This window comes from Notamacropus eugenii, chromosome 7 (assembly GCF_028372415.1).
Source record: "Notamacropus eugenii isolate mMacEug1 chromosome 7, mMacEug1.pri_v2, whole genome shotgun sequence".
NCBI lineage: Eukaryota > Metazoa > Chordata > Mammalia > Diprotodontia > Macropodidae > Notamacropus > Notamacropus eugenii.
The window spans coordinates 58,798,836-58,825,094 of NC_092878.1; the positions used below are offsets into that span (position 1 = coordinate 58,798,836).

Genomic DNA, 26,259 nt, shown 5'->3' on the forward strand with positions numbered 1-26,259 from the left:
CCTTCAGGGCTCAGCAAGAGTCCTGTCTTTGGCAAAAAACCTTTCCCAGCCTTCATTAATCTTAATGTTTTCTCTCTGAAACTACTCCAATTTATCTTTATGGAACTTACTTGTAGGTAGTTCTTTGCATGTTTCTTCCCAAGTTATCTTGTATGTATCTTGCTTGTACGTAGTTCGTTGCATGTTGTGTTCCCCATCAGACTGTGAACTCCTCGAAGGCAAGGACTGTCCTTTGCCTTTCTTTATATTCCCAGCATTTAGCATAGTGCGGGACACATCATAGGCATTTAAATTGGAGTTGACTTTACTAGTAAATGTCAGAGCTTGAACTCACGTTCTAGCTGGTTCAGAGGGCTCAGGAGGAGAAAGTGAGATTGGTGACCTTGCACAGCCCTCCCACATTCAAAACAAAGTCAAATGCAAGTCATGTCATCATTTCTCTGATGTCAGGGCCGCCTTTGAAAACGAAGGAAGAACGCAACAACAGCAAATGTCGCAGCTTGAACTCACTTTCTAGCTAGTTGGCACCGTGGATAGAGTGTTGGGCTTGGAGTCAAAAAGATGAGTTCAAATTCAACCTCAGATGCTTATTAGCTCTGACCCTGGGCAAGTCACTTACTTACATTTACCTCAGTTTCCTCATCTGTAAAATGGGGATAAAAATAGCATTTGCCCTCCAGGATGGTTGTGAGGATCAAATGAGATAATAATTGTACTTAGCACAGTCTTATATAAATGTTAGTTATTGTTATTAATCCAAGTTGTCTCACTCCTATTCCAGTGCTTTTTATTGCATTATTCATTCAGCATTCAGCATAATTCATTTGAAAGAGCTGGGGACATGGGTTCTAGTCTCCGTTTTACCACAAACAGGCTGCATGACTTTGAGTAAATTACTGGGCCTCATTTTCCACCTTTTTGAAATGAGAAGCTTGGCCTAGATGATCTCCAAAGTCTCTTCCATCTCTAATTTTTTTTGATTCTACATATCCTTTTCTGGGAGATTCTAAGTACCTAAAACTGTCTATCAGAAGTTTCTTTATAGTTTGGTGAGAAAAATTGTATAAAGAATGACAAGGTCTCACAGAGAATTTCCAGAACAAATTTTAGCTTTAGGAAATTATTCTTTGGACCAAATTGCACTGTGTCACATAACATAACTGTCTTTCCAGTCTCATTAAAAACTTTTGGGAAAATGTTATTTTGAAATAAGTAGACCTAAGGTAAAATTTCTTCACAATTCTGATCAAAATCTGTGAGTTTAGCAGAGGACAGTTTTAAAATATATTTCATTTTGTGGAGAACAGACAGAGCTGTAGATCTGGAATCAGAAGAATTGTATTTGAATTCTGACTTTTTCATTTACCTCCCATGTGGCAACTGACTTAACTTTTCTGGGTCTCAGATCCCTCATCTGTAAAAATGGAGGGTTTGAATTATTTACTAAGGTACCTTCCAGCTTGAAATGTAATGATTTTTCAGCCTTATGATTAAGCCTTGATTCTGGATTTTCTTCTCCCAACACTATACCTGTTGGATTTATTTTACTGGACTAATGGGGTAATTTTGTTGTCTTAAGTGCTTGCCATAGAAATATTCCAGAGGAATAATGCTGGAAATGTTAAGGAAATAACTTTATATGTGTATTTGAGTTGAGATTAGCTTTTTTTGTAGGTAGGTTTGGTTGTTATCTGTAGCAGTTCTCTCAGATTTAGATAGTTAATACTACCCAAACTTTATATACCCATATTCTTTCTTTAGTACATGTTAACTTCCATTGTAGAGCAAAAGAAAAAGAAGCTCAAGCTATACTACTTTTGAGATCACTTTTCATTTTTGTAATGTATGGGTAGCTCATTACTCTTCTGAAGGTCTGGATCCATGGTGTATTCATATGTTACATAGTACTTAGGATATTTTAAGTAGTTAACAAGTAGATCACTATACCCTTTTTCAGAGGAATTGACTTTCTTTTGTTGTCTGAGGGTATTTTTCTTGTTAATTATTTCAGGAAACTGTGCCACCCAGATTGTTTGATCCAGTGAGCCTGCAAAGAAAGGTCTCTGAGGCCCCCGTCTGCTGACTGCATGAAAAACCCTAAAGGAAATGCCAGTCGTGATGGCCCGGGACCTGGAGGAAACGGCATCATCCTCAGAAGACGAGGAGGTGGCAAGCCAAGAGTAAGTAATAGCTAGCAGCCTTTAACCTGTGGATAAATACAGATTATAGAGTCTTTTAAGCTTATTGTTTTCATCTCTTTCATATTACTCAACTTCAATTTTAACTTCTGTGGTTGGTCTAGACAAAGGTCTTATTCTTAAATCCCTTTCAGTTTCCAGAAGTGGAATAAAGACATGTCCATTTTGAGAGCTCTGGACTTTTGTTGATAAATTTTCTCTAGCATATAGTTTATGTGTGTTTGAGGTTTTGATCAGAGTTAGGGTTCCATGAGACTAATGGATCATTTTGAGAAATAGTTCTCTAAACTGTCATTTTTTTTGCTTCATCTTTTCAAAGTCGCATAGCTAGTAAGTGTCCGAGGCCTAAATTTCTTCTCAAGTCATTATTGTTTGATCTAGTTTGTTTGACCCAGAAAATGAAAGAGACTTTCTTAGAATAAGATCTGACATTTCAATCTCTGAAATTTCTTAGCTATATTCTTTTCTGAAGTGGGGACTCTAATATTTAAGTGAAGTAGATTTAAAACTTACAGTCTTTTGCAAGAAAATCACTCCCTCCTGAAATGATTTTGAAAAATTTATTTAGAGCTCTAAGGTTCAGAATCCTAGGCTATATAATATGAACAAAGATAACAGAAACTTGGTCACTTTCACCCTAGGATATTTATGTTCACATTTTACTTCTTTCTGTCACCTTTTTGTTCCCTCAGTATTGTCTCCTTGATTATTTGATGAAGTCTTTTCTTCTGTTTTAAAGATTATTCCTTTACTTTAGTACTATTCAATATATCAGTATACTCAGAGGTTTGGCCTTTTGAGTATTTGCAAGAGGATATCTACAAATCTATCCCAACTTATTTTCATGAGGATAAATTGACATTGGGTTTACAAATTTAATTTTGACTACACTTAGCTGTTAGCTTATCTCAAACCCTGTTGTATTAGCATTGTCATTATTCACTCTTCTTCAGTTTGTATTATAACACTAAGAGAGGGAGGGAAAGTTGAATAGGTAGTTAACTCCAGATCACCTTAAAATTTCTTTTAGCTTGGGGACTTCTGGTCCACTCCTGTGCTCTTAACTACTAACCTTCTGCTGCAGTTAAGTCTCTGGGATTCATATAGTAGTTGGTATCCACATGGAAGATGAGATCCACGGGAAACATGGGATCCGAAAAGTTTCTATCACATCAAGTTTCTCTATAGATCCATGGAACTGATTTATTCAAAAGCTACCTAGTTGGTATTCCTCTTACCTCATGGTTAAGAAATCCCAAATTACTGTTAATCTCTGTCATTCAGAACTACTAAGAGGGTAGGTTGGTCATGCAGTGGATAAGAGTGCTGGACTTAGAGTAAGGAATATGTGAGTTCAAATGCTGCCTCAGACACTTAGTAGCTGTATGACCCTGGGCAAGTCATTTAATCTCTCTGATTCTCATTTGTGAGGTCCCAATTATATAAATATATATATATTGTGCTTTAGAAACTTTAAAACACTGTATAAATGTGAGCTATTATTATTAAATTAAATGTTATTAAATATTAGCTACTTGCTTAGGAGAAACTTATTTTCTTCTCCTACATCTTCACATACATTCCTGTCCCTGGCCACCTCCTTGTTCCTATTCTTCTCAGCTCACATCTTTCATTGTACCTTCTGGAACTCTAATTTGTTTTTTTAGGCAGGAACCAGACCTGTGATTTCACTGGTGTAGGTAACTATGAAGAAACTCCCTCTCCACAAGGTAGAGTGGTACCTACTCTCAAACTTTTAGTCATGCCTTGGGCAAGTGCCCAAGCCACACAGCTAGTCTTCCTGATTCTGAGGCCAACTATCTACCCACTAAACAGGTACCTTTCACCCATATTCAGTTGTTAAGAAACTCCCGTCCATCCTCAATATTTTCCATCTTCTATCACTAATTAAAATCTTGGTTTCTTCTGAATACAACACATCCCTGGCTGCCCTCTCCTATGCTGGTTAATCCTTTTCCAGTGTTCCCTTTAGTCCTCCCAGAAGGAGACATCAGTATATTATTTGTTTCCTATTGTCACTTTCCGACCAAAATTACTCAATGATTCAACTTTAATTCCACATATTAAGTGCCTCTTTGTACAAGGCACCATGGAATATTGGATGGAGAGCCAGCTTTGGAGTCAAGGACTCTAGTCCTGTCTCTGACTCACACTAGTTGTGTAAACACAGGCAAGTCTTTTAATCTTTTAGTGCCTCTCGCCAGCTTTCTAAGACTTTAAGTTGTGTATCAAGAATTGTTAGTTTCCATCTGTGGAGAAGAATGCCTCATCCATAGTTCCCTACAATCAAATCACAGTTGTGGGGTGGTCAGTGTATCAATGGAAGTGCAAAGCATTGTGCAAGATACCAGTGATACACAGACAAAAACAAAACCCTGCTGTCTGATTATGTCACTCTGTTGATGCCAGCTCTTGGCTTGGAAGTTAGTTGCTTGCCTTCCTCAGAGACTCAGTACTTGACTCTTCGTCTCCCTTTATTTTCTAACTCCTGTTATCATGATCAATGACTTTAGGATTCAAGTTGATAATCTTCCTCAGCTCCCATGATCCCTTTCAGCATTATTTGAAATTATACGACTTCTAAGAACCTGAACATTACAATTCCTCATCTCAGCTCCTAGTCCTGCCTTTCTAATCTCACATTGACCCACTGAACCTCACCTTCCCCTTGACCTCTGGTCTGTCAAACCTTCTCTGACCTCCAGCTTCATCTTCATTGTTTCATCTTGTAGTCACTTCATTTTAACAAGGCATTGACCTGCACTCTTGAATTCCTTGCCCTTTTATCCTTTTATTTTTTCTGTCCTGCTAATCCCTAATACTGGGTCACTCCCACCATCTGCCTTCCCTGTACTCACATTTCTGAGCTGCTGATCTACTCCTTAGAGGAAGCCAGGGTTGAAATTGGTCCTAACTGCCCCTCTCTCCCCTTAGATTGCAATTGCTGGTATGACTTTGCGTTTTGGTACACCTAGTTCCTGAAATAGTGCTTCACATCACAAGCTTTTAATCTGTGTCTATTTAATTAAATCAACTTTCAAATTTTTGCTATTAAATTGGACCATAAGTTCCTTCCTGTTCATATAGATTCATTACAATTCAACAAGGATTTATTAAGCACCTGTTGAGTTTGAGACATTGTGCACATGGATAAGTGAGGATGCAAAATCCAACGTGAAATAATAATCCCTTTCCTTAAGGAGATAGATCTGACCTGTAGTCTACATTTCATTAATCTTGTGGCAAATAAGCGTCTGCTTCTTTGGAAAAGTTGACTTTCATTATATAAACTATTGGAATTGTGGAGCTTTAATCCTATTAAGATAGATAATTTGATCTGAATATTTCTGACTGGGGACATCTTTTTTATGTCTATGCATGTCCCTGGCCTTTCTTAAAATAATACTAATTTCTTGTTACTCTGAAGTCCAGAGTCTGAACCATGAGCATAAAAACACTTAGACAGCTTCATTCAGTTAACATAAGTAAGTAGTCATCTCTGTATTTTGCTCAGATGTCAAGATATAAACTTATTACTATTGTTACGGACACATTCATACTAAGACTTGAGGTGAAATCCGTTTACTCTAGTCACTAAAATTCTTGACTCCTTAAAGCTATATTTGTGTGACTTATATAAAGGTGATTATTAAAAACTATCTGAGTGCTTCGTGTGCATGAGGCACTGTGCTAAATTCTGTTAGAAATAACAACAGCTTATGTTTATATAGTATTTTAGGGCCGCAGGACGCTTTCACTTCCATATATCGTCCTGTTTGATTTTCACACCAGCTCTAAGAAGTACAGGTATCACAGATTTTTTTGCCCGTTTTACAGATGGGTGAACTGAGTCTCCAAGAGCTCAAATCACATAGCTGTTCAGAGTCACATGGATGAGAAGTAGTAGATCTGGGACTCAAACTCCATGTTCTTTCCACTCTAGTGTTCTGTCTCTTTTGTACAAAGAGACAGAAGAGCTGGCAGACTACTTGGGAAGATGGGACATAGAAAGGCAAATTACAATACAAAGTCACACAGAAGACATGCCAAGTGATGGGTTCAAAGAGGGGAGAAATCTTTATGGTCTGGTCTGATCAGGAAGTCTTGTGGAGGAATTGTAACTTAGATAATTAGAGAAAAGCAGGGAGGGATTTTATGTCAAGGAGAATAATGTGAGCAGTGAGAAACAGGCAGGTACGTGAGTAATTAAGGCGAAGGATTCTTCTGTATTCACTTAAACTCCTCCTGCTTAACAACGAAGTATTCTCAGATCTATTTTTGTTTATGAATCTTTTTTCCATCTTTGAATTTCATAGAATTACCCTGTTGTCTAGATAGCACAATAGTACCAGTCTGTAACTAGTGATAGATTTAGCAAAGCCTAGCTTGTCTCCAAAGCCAGTGCCCATGCCTTTATAGGAAAGTGTACCTGCTTCCCTTTTTTTTTCTTCAAATTGTAGCTTCAAAACATGGGTCAAAGTTAAAAACATAACAAACCCCAAATGTTCTTGTTTGCCAAAAAAAAAAAAATCAACTTAAAATCTCACTTTGTCATAGATGGTCATTTTTACCCCAGTTAAAGAGCAAAAACAATAAGCATCCACATTCCATCTCTAGAAAGCTAACTAGGATTGGTGCCCACATTACTTTCCTTACTAAGCAGCTGCTGGCACCTTGCCCTGAAAGCTGTTCTACTTCCAAGAATGGTAATCCTGGAAGCCAGAATTTTAAGGTGTGGATCCTTTTGTACTTAGTTTGGGAGTGCAGATGTTGGCATTGAGACTCAGTGGTATGGACTTTGCTAAGGAGGTAGAGGTGTGTGAGTCCTGCCATTAATGCCAAGAGGGTTGCAGACTTCTAAATTAAAAACAGTATGAAGTTTTATTCTTTTGCCCTTATCTTTATATGAATAGGCTAGCTCACATTTCCCAAAGAGCCCAGTTTACGTTTCAAATCTAGACAGTGAAGAACAGAACAAGATAAGAATTTAATTAGGGACATTGAATTTTACAATTTTTGAGTAGAAAAGGACCTCAGAAGTCATCTTGTCTAACTTACTCCCAGAAAGGAATCCCCTCTGTAGCATCTCTGACAAATAGGCATCTAGTTTTCATGTAAAGACTGTTAGTTAGTAACAGGGATTTTCTCATCTCTTAAAGTCATACATTTCCTTTTAAAGAAGCTCTAATTGTTAGGAAGGTTTCCCTTATTTTAAGAAGTCTACCTCTGTAATTTCTACCCATTGATCATAGTCCTGCCATCTGGAACCTACCAGAGCAAGTCTGATACTTCATCCACATAATAAATACCACCAGATGTTTGGAGAATACCTTTCTGGTCCTTCCTCCCTAATGTGCTTAAAGCTCTTCTTCTCCAAGCTAAATAGCTCTTCTCTTTTAAAATAAGTTCTTTTTTTAAAAATTAGTACCTTTTGTTTTTACTTTGCCTAGAATTTCCTTGTGGGAGCAGCTACACGGCATAGTGAATAGAGCACCAGGCCTGGAGTCAGAAAGACCTGAATTTGAATCTGGCCTCAGACACTTATTAAATGTGTGACTCTGGGCAAGTCACTTAACCAGGTTTGTTTCAGTTTCCTAATCAGTAAAATGAGCTGGAGAAAGAAATGGCAAACTACTCCAGTGTCTTTGCCAAGAAAACCCCCGTGGGGTCACAACGAATCAGACACACCTGAAGTGACTGAATAACAACAGTAACACAATTATTTCCCCTTGTATCCCTTCCTCTCCCCCTTTCCAGACTGATATCCCTTATAACAAAGAATTTCATCACAGCTTCTTATGGCCTTGGTTTGAGTCTCCTCATTGTTCTGATTGTAGTGATGCACAAAGGCTATCCATTTGTCATTCCTTGTTTTTGACACATAACCTCCTCCTTTTTCTCTCATGGTTGATGTTGTCCCATCTACCTGCCTTTGGCACATACTGACTCTTAGACCCTAGGCAAGTGTCTCATTTCTGGGGTGGCTAACATCTCTATTAGATCGGTTGAGTTTTGGGTTTTTTTTGGTATTTTAAAAAAATTATTTTTCAAATTTCATTTTTATTTTCAATTCCAAATTCTCTTTTCCCCTTCTCCTCCCCTCCTTCACCCAATGAGAAGGCAATAAGAACATAACCCATTACTAATATGTATAGTCATGCAAAACAAATTCCTAAATTAGCCATTTCCAAAAACATGCTTTGATCTACACTCTAAGCCCATCACTTCTCTATCTAGTGGTAGATAGCCTGTTTTATCACGAGTCCTTTGAAATTGTGGTTGGTTATTGTGTTGATTAGAGTTATTGAGTCTTTCTGAGTTGGTTGTCCTCATGATATTGTTATTTTATAAATTGTTCTGGTGCTGCTCACTTTACTTGGCATCAATTTACACAAGTCTTTCTGAAACCATTCCCTTCATCATTTCTTTGTTCTTTGGGTATTTCAGTCATGTCTGACTCTCATGACCTCAAATGAGATTTTCCTGGCAAAGATAATGAAATGGTTTGCCATTCCATCTCCAGCTCATTTTACAGATGGGGAAACTGTGGCAAATAGGGGTAAGTGACTTGCTCAGCGTAACACAACTAGTAAGTGTCTGAGGCTAGATTTGAACTCAGGAAGATGAGTCTTCCTGACTCCAGGACCAACATTCTACCCATTCCGCCAACTAGCTGCCTGATCATTTCTTAACACAGTAGAATTCCATCATATTCATATATCATACCTTGCCATTTCCCAATTGATAGGCATCCCAGCAGTTTTCAATTCGTTGCCACTACAAAAAGAGCTCTTACAAATATTTTTGTACAGATGGATCCTTTTCCTTTTTTTTTTTTTAATCTCTTTGTGGTATAGATCTAGTAATAGGGTCACAGAGTCAAAGGGTATGCATAGTTAGTTAGTTAGTTAGTTCTATTTTGGGCCCTCCAGGATTGGAGTGCTTGTCTGTAGTAACTTTTTCCCTTTGGACCAGTAGTCCTAAGCCTCTTCCCATCATAAATTGATATTTTTAAATGATAGGGCCCATCCCTTGACTCATTTTGTAAAGAGATCTATTCACTGAATGGGTGCTACCTCACTCAAAGTGAGAACCTGAAAAGGCCTTAGCCTTCAAATTGCCAGGGTCTCTTTTGGATCCTCAATCAATTCAGTCAGCTCTCCTGATCAATATCTGGCCTCTGGACCCAAATGACTCTGGAGGAGAAAATGTGAATGGTGGCCTTTCACAGCCCTCCCTTACTCAAATCAAAGTCAAGCGTAAGTCATGTCATTATTTTTCTGATGTCATGATCTTCTTCAAAAATGAAGGATGAACACAAACTGTGTGTAGACCAAGCTGCCTGAGTGGGGACCCAGCTAGCTGGGTAACCCAGTTCATCCTTTCCCTTCTGTCTCCCTCTCCCCTTCCTTTGGGGTTTACTGGCTAGATGTCCTTCTCTCCCGTTTTTCCTTCCTTCCTTCCTCCCTTCCTTCCTTCCTTCCTCCCTTCCTTCCTCCCTTCCTTCCTCCCTTCCTTCCTTCCTTCCTTCCTTCCTTCCTTCCTTCCTTCCTTCCTTCCTTCCTTCCTTCCTTCCTTCCTTCCTTCCTGACAGTAACTCTATTAAAGAGAGAACTATAATATATAAGGTAAGAACAATAACCTAAATATACTTACCACCTGAAGATTGACAAAGCATTCATCTCACAAAATGCCCTTTGATGTAAGTAGTACAAATGTTATCTTCATTTTCCAGAGGAGGAAATTCAAACCCAGAGAAGTTAAGTGACCAGTTCACTTGACCTGCTTTTTAACCATGTCTTGCCCAAATCTAGTTAATTTTCTTGAGCACACATACAGAACTTTATATTTATTTCCATTAAATTTCATTTTAGCTTTAGTCTTTTTATTCTAGTCTATTGAATAACATTTTGGCATGCAATGTATTCCTCCCAGCTTTGGGTCATAGATGTCATTTGTCATTTGAGTTAGGCATGTTATTTGTGTCTTCATACATGCTGCTGATAAAAATTTCAACCAAATAACACTATGGATAGAGCCTTGTGGCACTCAACTGGAGATGGAACCACTTCCATTTGACAGAGATTCATTAGTCTACACTCTTTAGATCCAATTAGTCAACTCATTTGAAATCCTTTAGCTTTCTATTCTCTAATTTGCATCTCTTTTACCTTGTCCACAAGGACAAGGAGAAACTTTGTCACATTTCACATGATATTGTGTTATTAAAATCCAGACATACTATATCTAGGTTGTTAGTCTAGTAACTATCCAAAAAAAGAAATAGTGAGATTCTGGGGGGCAGGACATAAGTATTTTTTATATAATATTATATCTTTCTTGTTCTTTCTTATTAGCATTATAAATGTGCTTTGATTTTCATCCCTGTTCTGGAATGAGGAAAATTCTTTAAAATTCTATTTTCTTTGTGAAGAAAAATTCCAAAGAATTCTGGACTTTTTAAAGAATAATTCCTTCTAAAATGCTATCCATATTCAAAGAAAGAACTTTGGAGCCTAAATATAGATGGAAGCATAATATTTACCCTCTTTTTTTTGTTTCTTCTTTCTCCTGGTTCCTCCCATTCGTTGTGATTCTTCTTTACAACATAACTAATGTGAAAATATGTTTAATATGAATGTATATGTAGAGCCTGTATCAGACTGCATGCTGTCTTGGGGAGAGGGTAGAGGAAGGGGGGAGAAATTTTAAAACTCAAAATCTTATGGAAGTGAGTGTTGAAAACTAAAAATTAATTATAAGCAAACAAAGCAAAAAACAAAAAAAGAATAATTTCTTCAAAATTCTTTGGAGTGACACCTGACACCTTAGGACTGATGCTGAGTATTTTTCCAAAGACAATTCAGATTGAGTCCAAGTCTTAATTCTACATTAGAAAAAAATCGAGGTTGTTTCATTTGTTTCCTCTAAAAGAGGTACTGTCTAATGTGATGTTGAATTTAAAATGGAGATATTTGAAGTAAAGTAATGGGCTCACAGGTCTGGAGCTGGAAAGGGCTTTCATGAGGCTATCCAGTGTAACCTGCTTCTTTTTACAGTTTCTTGACTTGGGATCTTACAGTAACTCATTGTGTTGATTTATAAGGAAAAATGAATGTGAAAGCTAAAAAAGTGAACAAACTATGGTTTGTATACTCAAAAGACCCAGGTTTTTTTGGTATGGTAACTGATAATTATTTTTATTGCTTCAAGGGATCATCCATGCATTATGTGGACTGGAGGCTGCAGGAGAATTCCTGTCTTAGTGTTCCATGCAGAGGCCATTCTGACAAAGGACAATAACATTCGAGTAATTGGAGGTAGGTGTTATTGCTGGCACTTTATTTTTCCTGCTGTGACATTTCCTACATACAAGCATACTTGTAATACCTTGCCTTGCAGAAGCTGAAATTACATAGAGGTAGGAAAAAGACTTTCTGTGTGACAGTTATTCTGGTTTTCCATATTTGAAATGATTTTCCATACTTTTCCTGTCTTGTCTTCTCTTGTCACTATCTAGTGCTGTAAGTGTTATGGTTAGTCTATAGATATCTACAGACTAACCATATTATTGCTTGGGGGTATGAAATAGATTTTTTTCCCCCCTTTAATAGAATTTAATCTCTGTTCTTGAAGTGCTAGGAAGCTCTTTAAAGTCTCTAATCTCCTAACAGTAAGATGAGTTCAGGGGAGGGTCACTATCTACTTGTGGGATTTGAAACCTCTAGACTTATACTTCTTCCTAATCTTTCCAGCTCATTAATAGGACATTGCTTAAAGGGACTTAGTTCAGTAATATCAGCTGAAAATAGAGGAACTGAAGTTTTACTACAGTTTGATGAGAAGCTTTATCTTGATGTGACATTAATTATGCTGAAATTAAAAATTAAAAACAGATTTTGTTCATTGCACAACAAACAATAAATACCTACTAGCAGAAAAAAAACCCCATCACATTCCTAACCTGCCTTTGCTTGAGTGTTCAAGTGATCGCTTGTATTCCATAATAATAGATAGACTTCTTAACAATTGGATGCCCACAAGAACCTCATCATCCTGACAGATCACATCAGACTTGGTGCTCAAATCTCTTCAATACACTGCTCATGTTTGGAGTGAAGAACTCCTTTCCAAACTTCCATTTAAGGAGTCCAGCCATTTCTTCATTTCCCACTCAGATATTTGGCTTTAGATATCATGCCCCCATGCTGGGTACCTCATTCCCCTTTTCATTTTCCTTTCAGGTTTTGTCTTCCTTTATTAGATTGTAAACTCTTTAAAATCAAGGACTGTCTTTCTTTTTTTATTTGTATCTCCAGGGCTTAGCGTAATGCCTAGCACTGTGTCTAATGTGTGTCTATTGACTACCTGACTGACTAACATGTCCACTCTTCACCTGCTCGATGAGAGGATTGGATTTCTAGCTCTGGATACGATGATCCTGTGATGGGCCTGACGTTTCTAGTAGTTCCATTTTGAAAAGTCTAGGAGTATTGGTGAAATGACTTAACACTAATATGGAAACCATGAAAGCTAATGCATTCTTAGGTTGTAATAAGAGAGTCATAACATCTTGTACTAGGTGGGTAAATAGTCCTGCTAAACTCAATCCTGATTGGACCAAATTGATATAGTATATTCAGTTCTGAGTACTATGTTTTGGGAGCAATGTTGACCAGTAGTTGTATATGGAATTTTAGTTCCGGTATGGATTGTGCTATGTGTTTGAAGTCCTTTCCAATTCTGATATTTTTGTTTTTCTGTGAAAAGTTGTACTTTATAGATACTGGAAAAAAATCTCATTCAATAAATACGTTGTGACTCTATCCAGGGGAGTCTCTTCTCATTTTATAGGCCCCTTTCTTTACACATTATTCCTTTGACTTAAAAAAGAATACACTAAACTACTTTTCAAAATTTCTGTACTTGAGAGTCTTATGTTTCTGGCAGTCCTTTCATTGTATTAACAAATTCAAGTAGCTTATTGTTTAATTATTTCCTTCCTTAGTGAAAGAACAGTTTTGTTGCCTTTTATTCCAGTTGCTTCCTAGTTTTCTGAGTTCTTCTGTGTGTAACCTTGTGATTTCTGGAGTACTGTTTGACTCAGACACAGTATCTGGGAAGTATCAGGCAATGCATCATCTTGTGATTAAATCCCCTGAGAAACGGTTCAGGTTTTTTTGTTCCTTTTCTTTTGACTTTTTTTGTCATGTGTCCTGTATTAGATCTCAACTATTTTTTTTTCTTTTTGTTTTTGTATCAGTTCCTTAAAAATTCAATGTTGCATTAAGCTTCACTACTCTCATAAATATTTTTATAGGGTGTTATTTCTTTCCTGTGCTACTTTGTTAATACTTTAAGTGTCTCTTGCTTTTTATAATAGTACGTTTTTGAAAAATTACATATGCAGTTAATTTATATAAAGTAGCTAGTGTTTTAGGCAACCAGTGCTTTTTCACTTTATTGTGAAATGCACTAGGAAATAGTGGTCAAGAAATCTTTTTTTAAGCAGAGATTCTTGTTATAATGTGGCAATCAACAAATAACTTAGCTGTTTTGTATCTCAATTTTTTTGGAAACAAATCTTTTAAAATAGGGCATACGTGTTCTGTCATATAGACATGTGAATATGATATCATAGTAATTAGTATGTCACATTTCAAAATTTTAGATTTTTCATAAAATATTTTCATTCTTTATTTCCATATCGTGTGTATGTATATGAAAACCCTTTAAAAGCCCATTTCTTCCTGTGCTTATATACTTCATATGCTTTTAGATGGACAGATTACTCATTCATTGTTATTGTTGTTACCACTACAGTTTTAAGAGCTTTTGGCAAAAAGCTTTGACGGTGCATGCGCTCATTTCTGGGTCTTGTCAGTTTGAGGGTGGAAAAGAGGTGAAAGTTTTGTAGCATCAGGAAGGCTGGCCTTGGAAGGGTGCGAGCAGAGAGATCACATACTTAAGGGTTCGGTGGTGGCAGGGTGGGTAATATCCTGCCCGGGATAATCAGAGATAGATGAGAACACAACGCTGGGAATGTGGTTCCTGACCAGTGAGTGATGTAAGGCACTTTTACACTTTCGAAAAGAGATGTTAATATTATTTTCTAGGTGGCATTTTCCATTGCCATAAGATCCTAGAATTTAAATATGTAAAGGGACCTTAGGGACTGTCTAGCCTAAACCCTTCATTTCACAGTAGAGTAAATTAAGCATCTGCTGAAGGTAGAAAAAGAAATGGAATGCGGGCTCATTTGAGTCAGGCTTTGTATCTGTGTCCATGGTCCCTAGCTTATACCCTTTCTCTGATATATTTGTACTTAATAAAATATTATCTGTTGAGTTGAATGTGAACAAAGCAAGTAGCAACACTGGGGCCTCTGCCTCCAAGTCTATTGCTCTTTCTACCACTGTCACAAGCTTATGTGAAAGTCATTAGTGAGGAATGCCCTGGTCTGTGCTGCCAAATCCATCTCACCTCCACCTTTAGAGATACATCCCATCTGGTTGGGTTAAGATGGTGTTCAGGAGGAAGAAGAGGAGCCTTTGTGCTCCCTGGAGGGGGGACAACTCCATCAGTCAATAACCTGAGGGAGACTTAGTTCCACCAAAACAAAGGATGAATACAGTCATCGAATTCTGTTGTGTCATAAGCACTCGCGTTACAGTCTACAAAGACTGACTGCTTGCGCCCACTTTCTTGTAACTTTATTCCATAGGTACTATAGTGCTGAAAGTTATCATTGGAGACACACAATCTCTTCAGGCTTTAAAGTTTTATTTCATGCATTTAGAGCAAAGCAACTGCTTCTCTTTTCATTCCATTTTTCTTGTGTCCAGCACTTGGCCAGCCCAACTTCTGGTTTACCTGGCTTACCTTCAGTGGCAGCAGAATGGATGTAAATCCACAGGCCTACATTATCATTCCGCATTGGGTAGCAAAAGCAAAACATTTTGTTAGTTGTCCCTGTGTCTCTTCACTTCCTTATCACCTGGTTAAGTTGCAGTTTGCAGATGGTTTGATCCTTTTTAGTATTTTTTCATACATCCTAAGTACTTTCTTTACTTAAAAAAAACAATTCTGAGCTAACATTGTAAGAATAACTGAATGTGAAACTCTAGCATAAAAGGTATGACTATAAAATAGAGACTTTTTCTCTTGTTCTTTATGTGATCTCTCTCCTTAGCCTCATCTTGTATGTATGTGTGTATTTGTGTGTGTACATATGTATGTATACATATGGATATGTGTATAGCACACATAGTATTACTATGGCACTTCTATCAGTTCTTCTAGAGAGCTGTGATTTTTATCAGCTACTTTCCATTCCTTGGTGCTTAGGCCTTTAGGAAGCAGAAACAATTGACTATCATGCTATTGATTACTTCCCTAGTTACAGTGCGTGTTACAGGTAGGCCAGCAGCATGATCTCTACATTCTAACAAAAAAGAAAAAGAAAAAAATATAAGTTCAGTAAAACTAAACAGCCCATTAATTGAGTCTGACGTTTTATTTTACAGTATTCTATACCCATTTCCCCCCCTTCTCTTAATGAAGGGAGGGAGATACATTTTCTCTTTTGTCATGTAGTACATTCTTAATAGATCTGTTTTGGTAGACTGATTCTTCAGGGGCAAGGATGGCCATTATATTTGCACAATATTCAGTTTGGAACTTTTTGTTTTTTTCCATTTACGTTGTTGTAATCATTGTGTGTATTTTCTGATTCTGCTTATTTTAATCTGCATTAGTTCAGACAAATCCCATGCTTGTTTAAGTTCTTCATTAATCCTCATTACTGTTCCATTATATCTATGTGTCACAATTTGTTTGGCCATTCAGTAGACCTATAGATGAAATTTATAACAGTATAATGGTATGTATCCAGCCTGAAAAATTTTCTTTTGAACCTTAGTCCCACAGTGCCAGCTGCCTACTAGACATCTTTTCTTGGATGTCCAGTGGACACCTTAGGTTCAGTTTATCCAAAATGGAATTCATTATCCCTTACTCTTTAAACCTATTCTTTTTCTAAACTTCCCTGTTGATGGCATCATCTTCCCACATTCCTAGGTTCATAACTTCAAGTCATCTTTGACTCTTTGCTCTCCCTAATCCCTCCACATTCAATCAGTGCCCAGTAGATGTTATGCAACACAAATTTGTAGTGGACCTCATAAGAATGGTTGCATAAGTTTTTTCTACCTTTATTTAACAGCAGGTATGTAGAACTGAAGGGAGCACATGGTGATGGATGATCTGAGGCTGAAGTTTGTCAGGGCACGGTTGGCAGTATGATAAAAGGACTAAGTCTCAAGAGAAGAGGATGATATTGACTTGAATTGGTTCACCAAGAGGTCAAGATGGGGAAGAGAGGAGAATATGGCTAGTGCGAGGGTGATGACCTCAGAGAGAGCTGAGGAATTGAAAGATTGGAAGTCTTGGTATGGGCAAAGAGCAGAGTATGATATTGGAAGGAAGAAGGAGACTTAGAAAGCCAATGGATTGTGAACAGACAAGGGAATTTCAGAGTTCTTGAACGTGGAAGTTGTGCATTTGTAGATGGTAAGATGGAATGGCTCTTCTCTTCCTTCAGGAGGCTGGAGACAAGACAAGAAATGCACAGATATGATGTAAAGAATCAAGTTTAGAATCCCAGAAGAGACTAGAGATCAGGCAGGAGATGTGTACAGCTAGATGGAAGGCCCTTTGCCCCTGGACATCTTGATGCTATAAGATGAAAGGTATGCCTCCTGGCCTCTCTTTCCATTCTCTTGCCAGAGGCCAGCAATCAGGCAGGAAATGTGCACAGCAGGCACCAAGATGGAAAGAGTACAGCCCCCCAGCCTCCCCTCTTTATACCCAGTCCAGTTTTGTAGCATCAGCTCTTTTTTTTCTATCTAGTTGGTCACCACTTTAGTTCAGGCCCTCATCATCTCTTGCCTAGGTTATTGTAGCAGCCTCCTCTTGGTTTCCCTGCTTCCATTATCTCCTGTCTTCAGTCCTTCTTCCACATAGCTACCAAAAATAGAATTCATATGGCACAGGTCTGACTGTCACTCTCATGTTCAGAAACCCTCAGTGGTTCCCACTTTTCCATTAGGTTAAAATTAAAACTCCACAGATTGCATTTAAGATCATTCATAACCTGGTTTCTGCTCATTGGTCCAGTTTTATTTCATATTCGTGACCCTGACAAACTCCATGTTCTAGTGACATAACACACTAGGGATACCCATCCTGTTCCCCCAACCCCATCCTTGTGTCTGAAATCGCCTCCTTTCTCCATCTTCTACCCAGAATTCTTGTCTTCTTCAAATCTTAGCTGAGGTCCACTTCTTCCAGAAGCCTTTCCTAATCCCCTAAGTTACTGTTCTTACCCTCCTCAAATTACCCTACATTATCTATTATATGCTGTATTCCTCCAGTAGAATGTAGTCCTTGAGAGCTAGACAGCCCATTTTTGTCATGGCTTCTCTAATCCTTAGCACAACATATTAAGCACAGATGCTTAATAAATATTTGTTTTTGGATTGAAATGTAGTTCACTCAGCTCATTTTGTTCATGAGGATTCTGGGTTCCAGAGAAGAGTAAAGGGACTCACCTAAGATTATATAACCAGACAGTAGCTGAGCCAAGACAAACCCACTTCGGATTCCTAGAGCAGTACTCTTTCAACTGTACAATGGCATTTCCTTTAAACAAACAGATCCTTCAACAGAATCATCCCCTCTATTATAAACTACTTAAAACCCCTACATTAATTTAATAAAATCAGAATCTTAGAATTAGAATGGATGTTAGGGGTCATGTAGTCCAACTCCAAACCCAAACCCAAATTCCTTCTATATATCCCCAACAAGTAATCAATCATCAGGTTTTTGGTTTTTTGTAAAGACCTCAGGACCCTTTGGAGGTTGTCTCATTTTCCTTTAGATAGCTTTAGTTGCTCCTTAAATTCTTGTAGCTTCTACTCATTTGTCTTAGTTCTGCTCTATGACACAACTAGAATAAATTTGGCCTTTTTTATATGTGAAAACTCTGTGCTTGAAGATCGCTATCATGTCACTCAAGTTATTTCTTACTCAGACTAACCGTCCCTAGGTCCTTCAGTGAAGCTTTTTTTCTGGTTTACATCCAACTTGTTAATGTTATTCCTAAAATATGATGCCCATATTTGGGTATAGTATTCCAGATGTTATCTAAAAAAAGCAAAATATAGTCGAACTTTCACTTTTTTTGCCTTGTACACTAATTGTACTTTTGTTCTGTGTCACCCCATTGACTCATTTTAAGCATTAAGGCTCCCGAAATTCACAGGTCTTGGTTACATGAACTGTTATCTAGCTCTACCCTCATTCATCCTTTGCTTATTCAGTTGATTTTTTTTTTTTAAACCAACTGCAGAACTTTATTCCATTTAAGTTTCGTTTTGTTAAATTTGTTCTGTTGCTTCAGGTTGTCAGTAATATCTTTCTGTTTCCTGATTCCATTTTTCATTGTATTACTATCCGTACTTGCTTTGTGACCTTTGAGAATTTAATATAGATGTCTTTATGTTTTTAAGGAATTAATAAAAACTTCCTCAGAATAAGGCCAAAGCCAGAGTTTTGAAGTGCTCTATTAGAAAGCCTTCTGGAAATGTATAACTGGCTGAAATACTATATCCAAAGATTATTTGTTAAAAGATTGATGCTTAGTCAGAGAAGTCTTTAGTATTATCTTATGATAACACTGTCATCAGCCCTCTGCTGTTCAATATTTTTATCAGAGACTTGTGTCTCCAATGCTTGATTTTATCTATGGTGCCATTCATTCAGGTGTTCCCTCCAGCAATGTTGATCACAGCCTTATGAGATATTTTCCAGTTGGCAGCTGGCCTTGCCCATGCTATGGTATTCTTTACAATGCCCTCCAGCAGATTTACCATAGAGTCTCTCCAACATTCTTGAAGGCCTTCCTCCTGACATCATAAGGGGGTACCAGTAGCATCCTCTAGCTATTCCTCAGACCAGCCCATCTTTCTTGTTCTTTTCTGTTAAATAATTCCTTGATGACATTTTTAGTTCTTTGTTGGTTACATATTTAACAACCATCATGTGCTTTTTCATTGCCCTCTATGTGATGCTTACATTTAGTACATTGATGTTCTAGTTATCATTGTAATAAAAAACCCTCGTGAAATGTTTGTATTGAAAATGTGAGCCTTTGCTACTCCAGGAAGTTTTGGAGTGGAAAAAAGTGCTTGGCAAGTTCCTGAAAGCAATCCAACCTGTCAGCCTCCTCCTTTACAACTCTGGGCCTAGTTTTTTGTCTTTCTGTACTGTCTGTGTCCGATATACCTGTTGTTGGACAAATTTCATAGGAGATTCAGATGCATCTGATATTGAAATCTATTTGGTTTTTTCTTTGTGGATGGACAAGCCACATTCTTTTGAGTGATTATAGTGTTCTTCCAGGAGGCTTTTTAGTTTCTCAGAACTTGACGCAATCAACACTGTGAGAATCACTGAAGATTTTTGAATAGAGAATTGAATTGGTCAGCATTGTGTTTTAGGAATATTCATCGGCACCTGTGTAGATGATGGATTGTAAGGGTGAGACCGGAAACAGGAACATCAAATGAAGAGGCTGTTGCAATTGAGAACTCTTTAAAAATTTGAAGGTTTATCATATGGAAAAAGGATTTAGTTACTAGGGCTACTGGAAAAGGTCTTTTGTAGAAGATGGCATTTGAATTGAGTCTTAAAGGAAGTCAGAGATGCCAGGAGGTGGAGGTAGGATGGAGATCATTCTACATGAAGAAGCCAGGCCATGTAAAGGCATGAAGATGGGAGATGGAGGGGGCAGGAATCATGTTTAAAGAACAGTAAAGAGGACACTATGGCTGGGTCTTGAAATGCATGGTGGGGAGGAAAGCATAAGAACATTGGAAAGGTAGGAAGGAGCCACAAAAACCTTAAGTTTCAAACAAAAGACTTTAAATTTGTTTCTGGAGGGCATAGGGAATAGCTGAAGTTTATTGAGCAGGGAAGGAAAGGGTGGGGGAGCAACATAGTCAGATCTGTGCTTTAGAAAAATCACTTGGGCAGCAGGGTGTAGGATAGATTGGAGTGGAGAGAGAACTGAGGCAGGGAAATAAATTAGAAGGGTCTTGCAGTATGATCTAGGTGCAAGATGATGAAGGTCTGAATTAGGGAGAAAAATATAAGTGGAGAGAAGACGATGGCAAAACCAAGAAATGTTGTGAACTTAGAAGCAAAAATAAGATTTGGCAATGGATTGGATATGTGGAGTGAGTGGAGATCAAGGGTACATGTAGAAGGATTGAATTTGGCAAACAGAAGGGCCACCTTATCATCAGAGACAGTAGTGAAGGAGGGGATAGTTGAGGCAGGGGAGGTGGCAAGTTATGTCAGATGTGAAATGAGAAGAGGAAAAGAGGGAGCTTTGGGGAAATGGCTTCAATTTTTCAGTGAAATATGTAGCTAGTTCCTCAGCTGAGAGGTTAGGCCTGAGGAGAGACAGGAATGGTAAGTAAGATAGGAATCAATTAGAGTGAAGTAGAAGGATTTCCTTGCTGTCATGAGGGCCTAATTGAGATTAGGTAACATGTATGTAGTGGACTTGATCACTGTGGTTTCATCTCTTCCTCTAGCTCTGTTCGGATCACATGAACAAGAGCAAAGGAGGGGGAAATAGGATATTGAGATTGGATAAGATGTGTTTGCAGATAAGAGAAGAGGGCAGAGATGTCAGAGTAGGAGATAGTGTGGAGTTGAACTGGTTCACCCAGGGGTTGAGGTTGAGAAGGCAAGGGAATGTAGCCAGCATAGGGGTTCAGGGGTGAGTGATTAGAGATCTTTGGGAGAACGAAGAACAGGGATAGGGAGTCATAAGGCACAGGGAAAGTTGGAACAATAAATGTTTATAATTGAAGGAATTTTGGAATTCCTGAACATGGAAGTGGAACATTTTTGAGTGGTGTCAAGTTCAAGGTCCTTATCAGCTGTGAGTATAGATGAGTTTATTGCAATTGAATAGATTAAGGAATTGGGAAGCTAGAGTATTTTAGAGAACATTAATATCTATGTTGGATGTGTGATGGCAGGAGTTGGGATTGAGAGAAAGACAGTGAACTGTGCCCTGAATTCATTGAGAAAGGAGGGAGAGAACTAGGACCAATGGATAGAAATAGTGTAGAGGCTGTAATAAGGATTATAGATAGAATTAAGAGGTATCACAGAGCTCTTCTAAACCAACTCCTACATGAAGTCTACATGGAAACTTCTTAGGGACGTTGCAAATATAGTAGAAAGTATAATTTAAAAAGTTCCTTTTAACTGTGGATATATGATTAACAGGCTCTGGTTACAAAGTCTTGGGATACCAATTTGTCAAATCAAAGAGTATAGTACTAAGTGCCAAGAAAGGGGGTGGGGATAATTTCAGTAGTCTGAACTCTTTATGGTTTTGTGTATTTTATTTTTCAATTAATTTTTTATGTCAACACAATTAACACATTGAGAGTTACTGAAGATTGTTTGGATGGGGGACTGAAATGGCAGCATTATGATTTAGGAATATTAATATGGCACCTGTGTAGATGATGGATTGGGCAAGGTGGGGTGGGGATGGTGAGGTTGGAATCGGAGAGACTAAATGAAGAGGCTATCACAATTGAGAGCTATCTTCTTTACTTTCTAGTCTGATTTCTGAATGCAGCATTCAACCATAATGGTTCTATCCAAAGTTACTAACAATCTCTTAATTGTCAAATCCAGTAGCCTTTTTTTCAGTTCTCCTATTTTTTGGACTCTGCAGTCAGTCATTCTCTTCTCCATGATACTTTCTTCTGTCTAGGTTTTTGTAACATCACTCTTTCCCGGTTTTCCTATTTATCTGACTGCTCCATTTCTGTTTCCTTTGCTGGATTTTCTTCTAGGCCATAAGGTCCTCTATTGTCCCTCTATACTAAATCACTTGGTGATTCTGATCATTTTCTGAGCCCTATCGCCTCCAACCTCTTAACCTTCAAACTTGCATCTCCAGTTACAAGTCTTGAACTGAATGCCTGGCAGACATCTTAAACTCATGCCACATCAAAAGTTCATCTTTCCCCCAAAAAAACCTTCCCTTTTCCTAACTTCCTTATTACTCTTGAAGGTACCATCATCCACTGAGTTACTCAGGCTTCTACCCTAGGTGTCATCCTAGATTTTTTCCTGTATACCATCCCTTCCCCCAACATCCGATATGTTGCCAAGGCCTGTCAATTTTACAATAATAACATCTCTCATAACTGCTTCCTTCTTTTCTCTGGCCCTGATACTACCCTGATACAGGCCCTTGTTACCGCATACCTGCCCTATTGCACTAGACTTTTAGTTGATTTCCCTTCTGCAAGGCTCACTTCCATTCCAGTCCATTTTCTACCCAGCTGTCTAACAGATCTTCCCACAGCATGGTTCTGTCACTTTCTCCCCCACCCAACATTAACCTCTCACCTCCAGTATCAAATATGAAATCTTGTTTGGCATTCATAGCCTTCATAACCTGGCCCCTTTCTACCTTTTCACCTTTCCAGGCTTCTGTAACCTTGCTCTGGGCATTTTTACTGGCTGTCCATCGTACCGGGGATTCTTTCCCTCTTTGTCTTCACCTCTTGACTTCAAGTGAATGAAAAACATTTATTAAGTATTTATTACATACAAAGTGTTATGCTAAGTGCTAGGGATACAGTTAGAAAAGTAAGACAGCAATTTCTCTCAAGGAATTCACATTCCAGTTGGGGAGACAATACATTTGGGAAGTTTCAGCTGCAAGTCATATGCAAAAGTCCCATGATAATTTGGGTTCAGTGTCATTTTCACTGGTAAAATCATATCAGTTTTTGATATTGAACCGTTTGACAGTGCCAAGGACTTTGTTGGTAAGGACTGTTTTTCTGAGTCTTCAGTAGATATGGCTGTAGCACCTGTAGGAACAATTTTCAGACTGCATCTTCACAGGCATTCTTCCTAGAGTGACAGCTCAAAGCACTGGTCTGGAAGCATTCATTTTTCCAAGACCCTTGGGCTTGGGGAACTGGGCTGTCTTCATTATGGTATGAGGGGAGATGGTGGTCAAGATGATAGGAGTAGTTTGATTTGCCTGGCAGTCATGGCTCAGAGTACCCCTCTGTTTCAACTAATCTGATTTGACAGCTAAAATCCCATCTTCTACCAGAAGCTTTTTCTGACCACCTTCCCTCAGTTGTTTATCTCCAGTTTATCCTGTCTGTATCCTATTTGTACAAATTTGTTTTTATATTGTCTCCTCTATTAGGCAGGAACTGTCCTTTTCCTTTCTTTGTGTCTAGTGTTTAGCACAGTGCCTGGAACATAGTAGATACTGAGTAAATGCTTGTTCAGATGAGAAGTGAGGAGAGCCTGATAGGTGAGAGAGGGATGTCCCTGAGAGATGCAGAGATAGAAATGACCAGATTTGACAACTGATTGGCTTTTCAGCTGAATGAGAGTGAAAAATTGAAAATAACACTAAGGTTATGAAAACTGGGGTGAAGTAGAGAGATCACGGTGTCCTTGCCAGTATCAGGGAAGTTTAGAATAGGGATGATGCTGGGGAGTGTTGGTGGGGATATGGTGAGTTTGAGGTGCCCAACAGGTAGTTTTGTGTTGTGGCCTTGAGTTTAGGTCAGGAACTAAGGCTAGAGATCTATACCTGTGAACATCTGCATAGGAAATTAAGGTCACATGAAGGGAGATTTAGATGAAAGTGTACCTACATGGAGATTTCATATTATAATAGAATTTGTCATGTTATTGACCCTAGATAGCCAGTATTATCAGATATTTTCCTGAGTTATATCCTTTTGAGAAGGGAAGAAACAGGTTTTTGCTAAACACCTACTATGTACCAGGCACTGTGCTAGGTGCTTTGCAGATATCTCATTTAATCCTAACAACCCTGGGAGGTAAGTGCTATTATTATCTCCTTTTTATAATTGAGAAAACTGAGGCAGACAGAAATCAAGTGCCTTGTTAGGGGGTCACACAGTTAGTAAGTGTTTGAGACTGGATTTGAACTCAGGTTTTCCTGAATCCAGGCCTACCTCTCTGTCTGTTGTGCCATCTTGCTACCTAGGTGAAACATGGGAATTTCTTACACAGTCCTCACCTAACTGTAATACTCCTTTGGCATAAAGATATCTAGTATAAGTTTGTTGAGCTTTATCTAGGTTAAAACTCTTACAGTTTGCTTTTATCTCTGTTTTTAACTTCTTGGTAACATACCTTTTTTATTTCCTTATTAAGAACGGTATCATTTGTCCTATAAGATTGTGCGGACTGATAGTCGTCTGGTGCGTAGCATTCTGACAGCGCATGGATTTCATGAAGTAAGTGCTCTAATGATGTACGGTAGCTTTTGTTATCTCTGCTGTGTCCCATTCAGAAGGCTGAAATCCTAGCCATTTAGCCAACTTTCTCTTTTAATAGAGCCAGTTCTGAAAAGCAAATGAACCTACTACCCTGTAATAATGTTGTTATCTTTTCTTGTGCATGGAGGATTATGTGCAAGGAAGTATCATGTCTTTTGTCTTGAAGACAACACTTGGATTCTCTTGGCCTTTTTAGAAGCTAGGAGTAACTGCATGACTCTAATGTTTGTACTTTTAGACTAACCTGGAGTCTGAAATGGAAATTTTGGTGGAGGTCTTGACCATGGCTGATAATAGTTTATATTGTAAATTCATTTGCTTCTGAAGAATTCTGCATCTGATAATGACTTGTACCTAAGAGCTGATGGTTACAGGAACATGAAATTATTCTAAAAAGGAATTGGGGAGGGGTGGTGGTGGTAACTTTATCTTCTTCATTATTTTAGAAAAAGAATAAGAGATTCATACCTTTATGATTTGTTTTATGAGGACCAATTTATTTCTACTTGTTTCATTTTTGTGATTAATTGATTCTCTCTTACCTGAACCCTCTCCTCAAAACTTCTTCTTCATGGTATTTTTACTCTTACATGTCTATTTTGTATGACCAGTTTACAGCCTTACCTGAAGCAAACAAGACTCTCACTCCTGGCAGCACTGCTTCTTGTCCTTTCTGGGTGGATGATAAACAGTGATTGGGTTTTTTTTACATCAGTTAGCTATTGTTCCCCCTAGAAGCAAGGTAGGTTGTATTCTTATTTTTTCCTTATATGTCCCTTAGGTTCATCCAAGCAGCACTGACTATAACCTCATGTGGACAGGATCCCATCTGAAGCCCTTCTTACTTCGTACCCTCTCCGAAATGCAAAAGGTCAATCACTTTCCCAGGTAATACTAGGGCATTCACTTTTAGCTCCATTTAAAGTTACCTGCTCTTAGACATAGGTGGAAATAGAAAAAAATAGTTTGTCTTGAAAAAATCATTCCTGATATAAGACATCTAGAGAAAACCAAGTCCTGTTCTCTCTTCTCTTCCTGCCCCAGGGACAGAAACTGTATAGCACAAGGATTTACTCTAGAAGCCTTTGTGGGTTTAAGGAGTTAGAGTAAGAATTTGAATTGTAATACAAATGGAATTAGCTTAGTGGTTTTCAACAAAGATTGTTTAGATAATTTTTGTGTGGTGACTGGGCAAAAAACCTGTGAGTCTAAGGACTGAAATAGCTTTAGAAAGGATCATACCCAACTCCTTTGTTTTGCTTATGACCATGTCGCAGTCCAAGGAACTTAAAGCCTTTTACTAATAGAGTTGAAAACAGGTATTTAGACATTTCAGATGTGAACTAGCAGAAAATGGCAGAGTACTTAAGACTGATGTTTGTAAGTTGGACTTGTTCTAGCAAGATGCTGTTTGAGGCTAGTTATATATATGTATGTTTGTATAAATATACACACATGTATACATATACATTATATGCTACATATGTGTATATATCTACTTATGTGTGTAGATACACACATGTATATTGTTATTATTTTAGTGAATTCAGAAAACTCTTTTGTTCTTTTCATTCATTTAGCTTAAGGCTTTG

At 38.0% G+C, this 26,259-nt stretch overlaps 1 protein-coding gene across 18 annotated transcripts in view; it reads left to right on the forward strand.

The window, feature by feature from the left end:
• The window catches only part of TTLL5 (tubulin tyrosine ligase like 5), a 387,986-nt gene that overhangs the window by 1,255 nt on the left and 360,472 nt on the right, over positions 1-26,259 (forward strand). For all 18 annotated transcript variants that reach the window (XR_011970265.1, XM_072623519.1, XM_072623508.1 and 15 more), the window contains exons 2-5: positions 2,012-2,180; positions 11,433-11,539; positions 24,543-24,625; positions 25,449-25,555. Coding sequence is in view for 17 of the 18 variants with exons in the window: in XM_072623519.1 (XP_072479620.1) it covers positions 2,107-2,180; positions 11,433-11,539; positions 24,543-24,625; positions 25,449-25,555 (371 nt within the window). In the remaining variant the exon portion in view is untranslated. The remainder of the gene's footprint in view (positions 1-2,011; positions 2,181-11,432; positions 11,540-24,542; positions 24,626-25,448; positions 25,556-26,259) is intronic.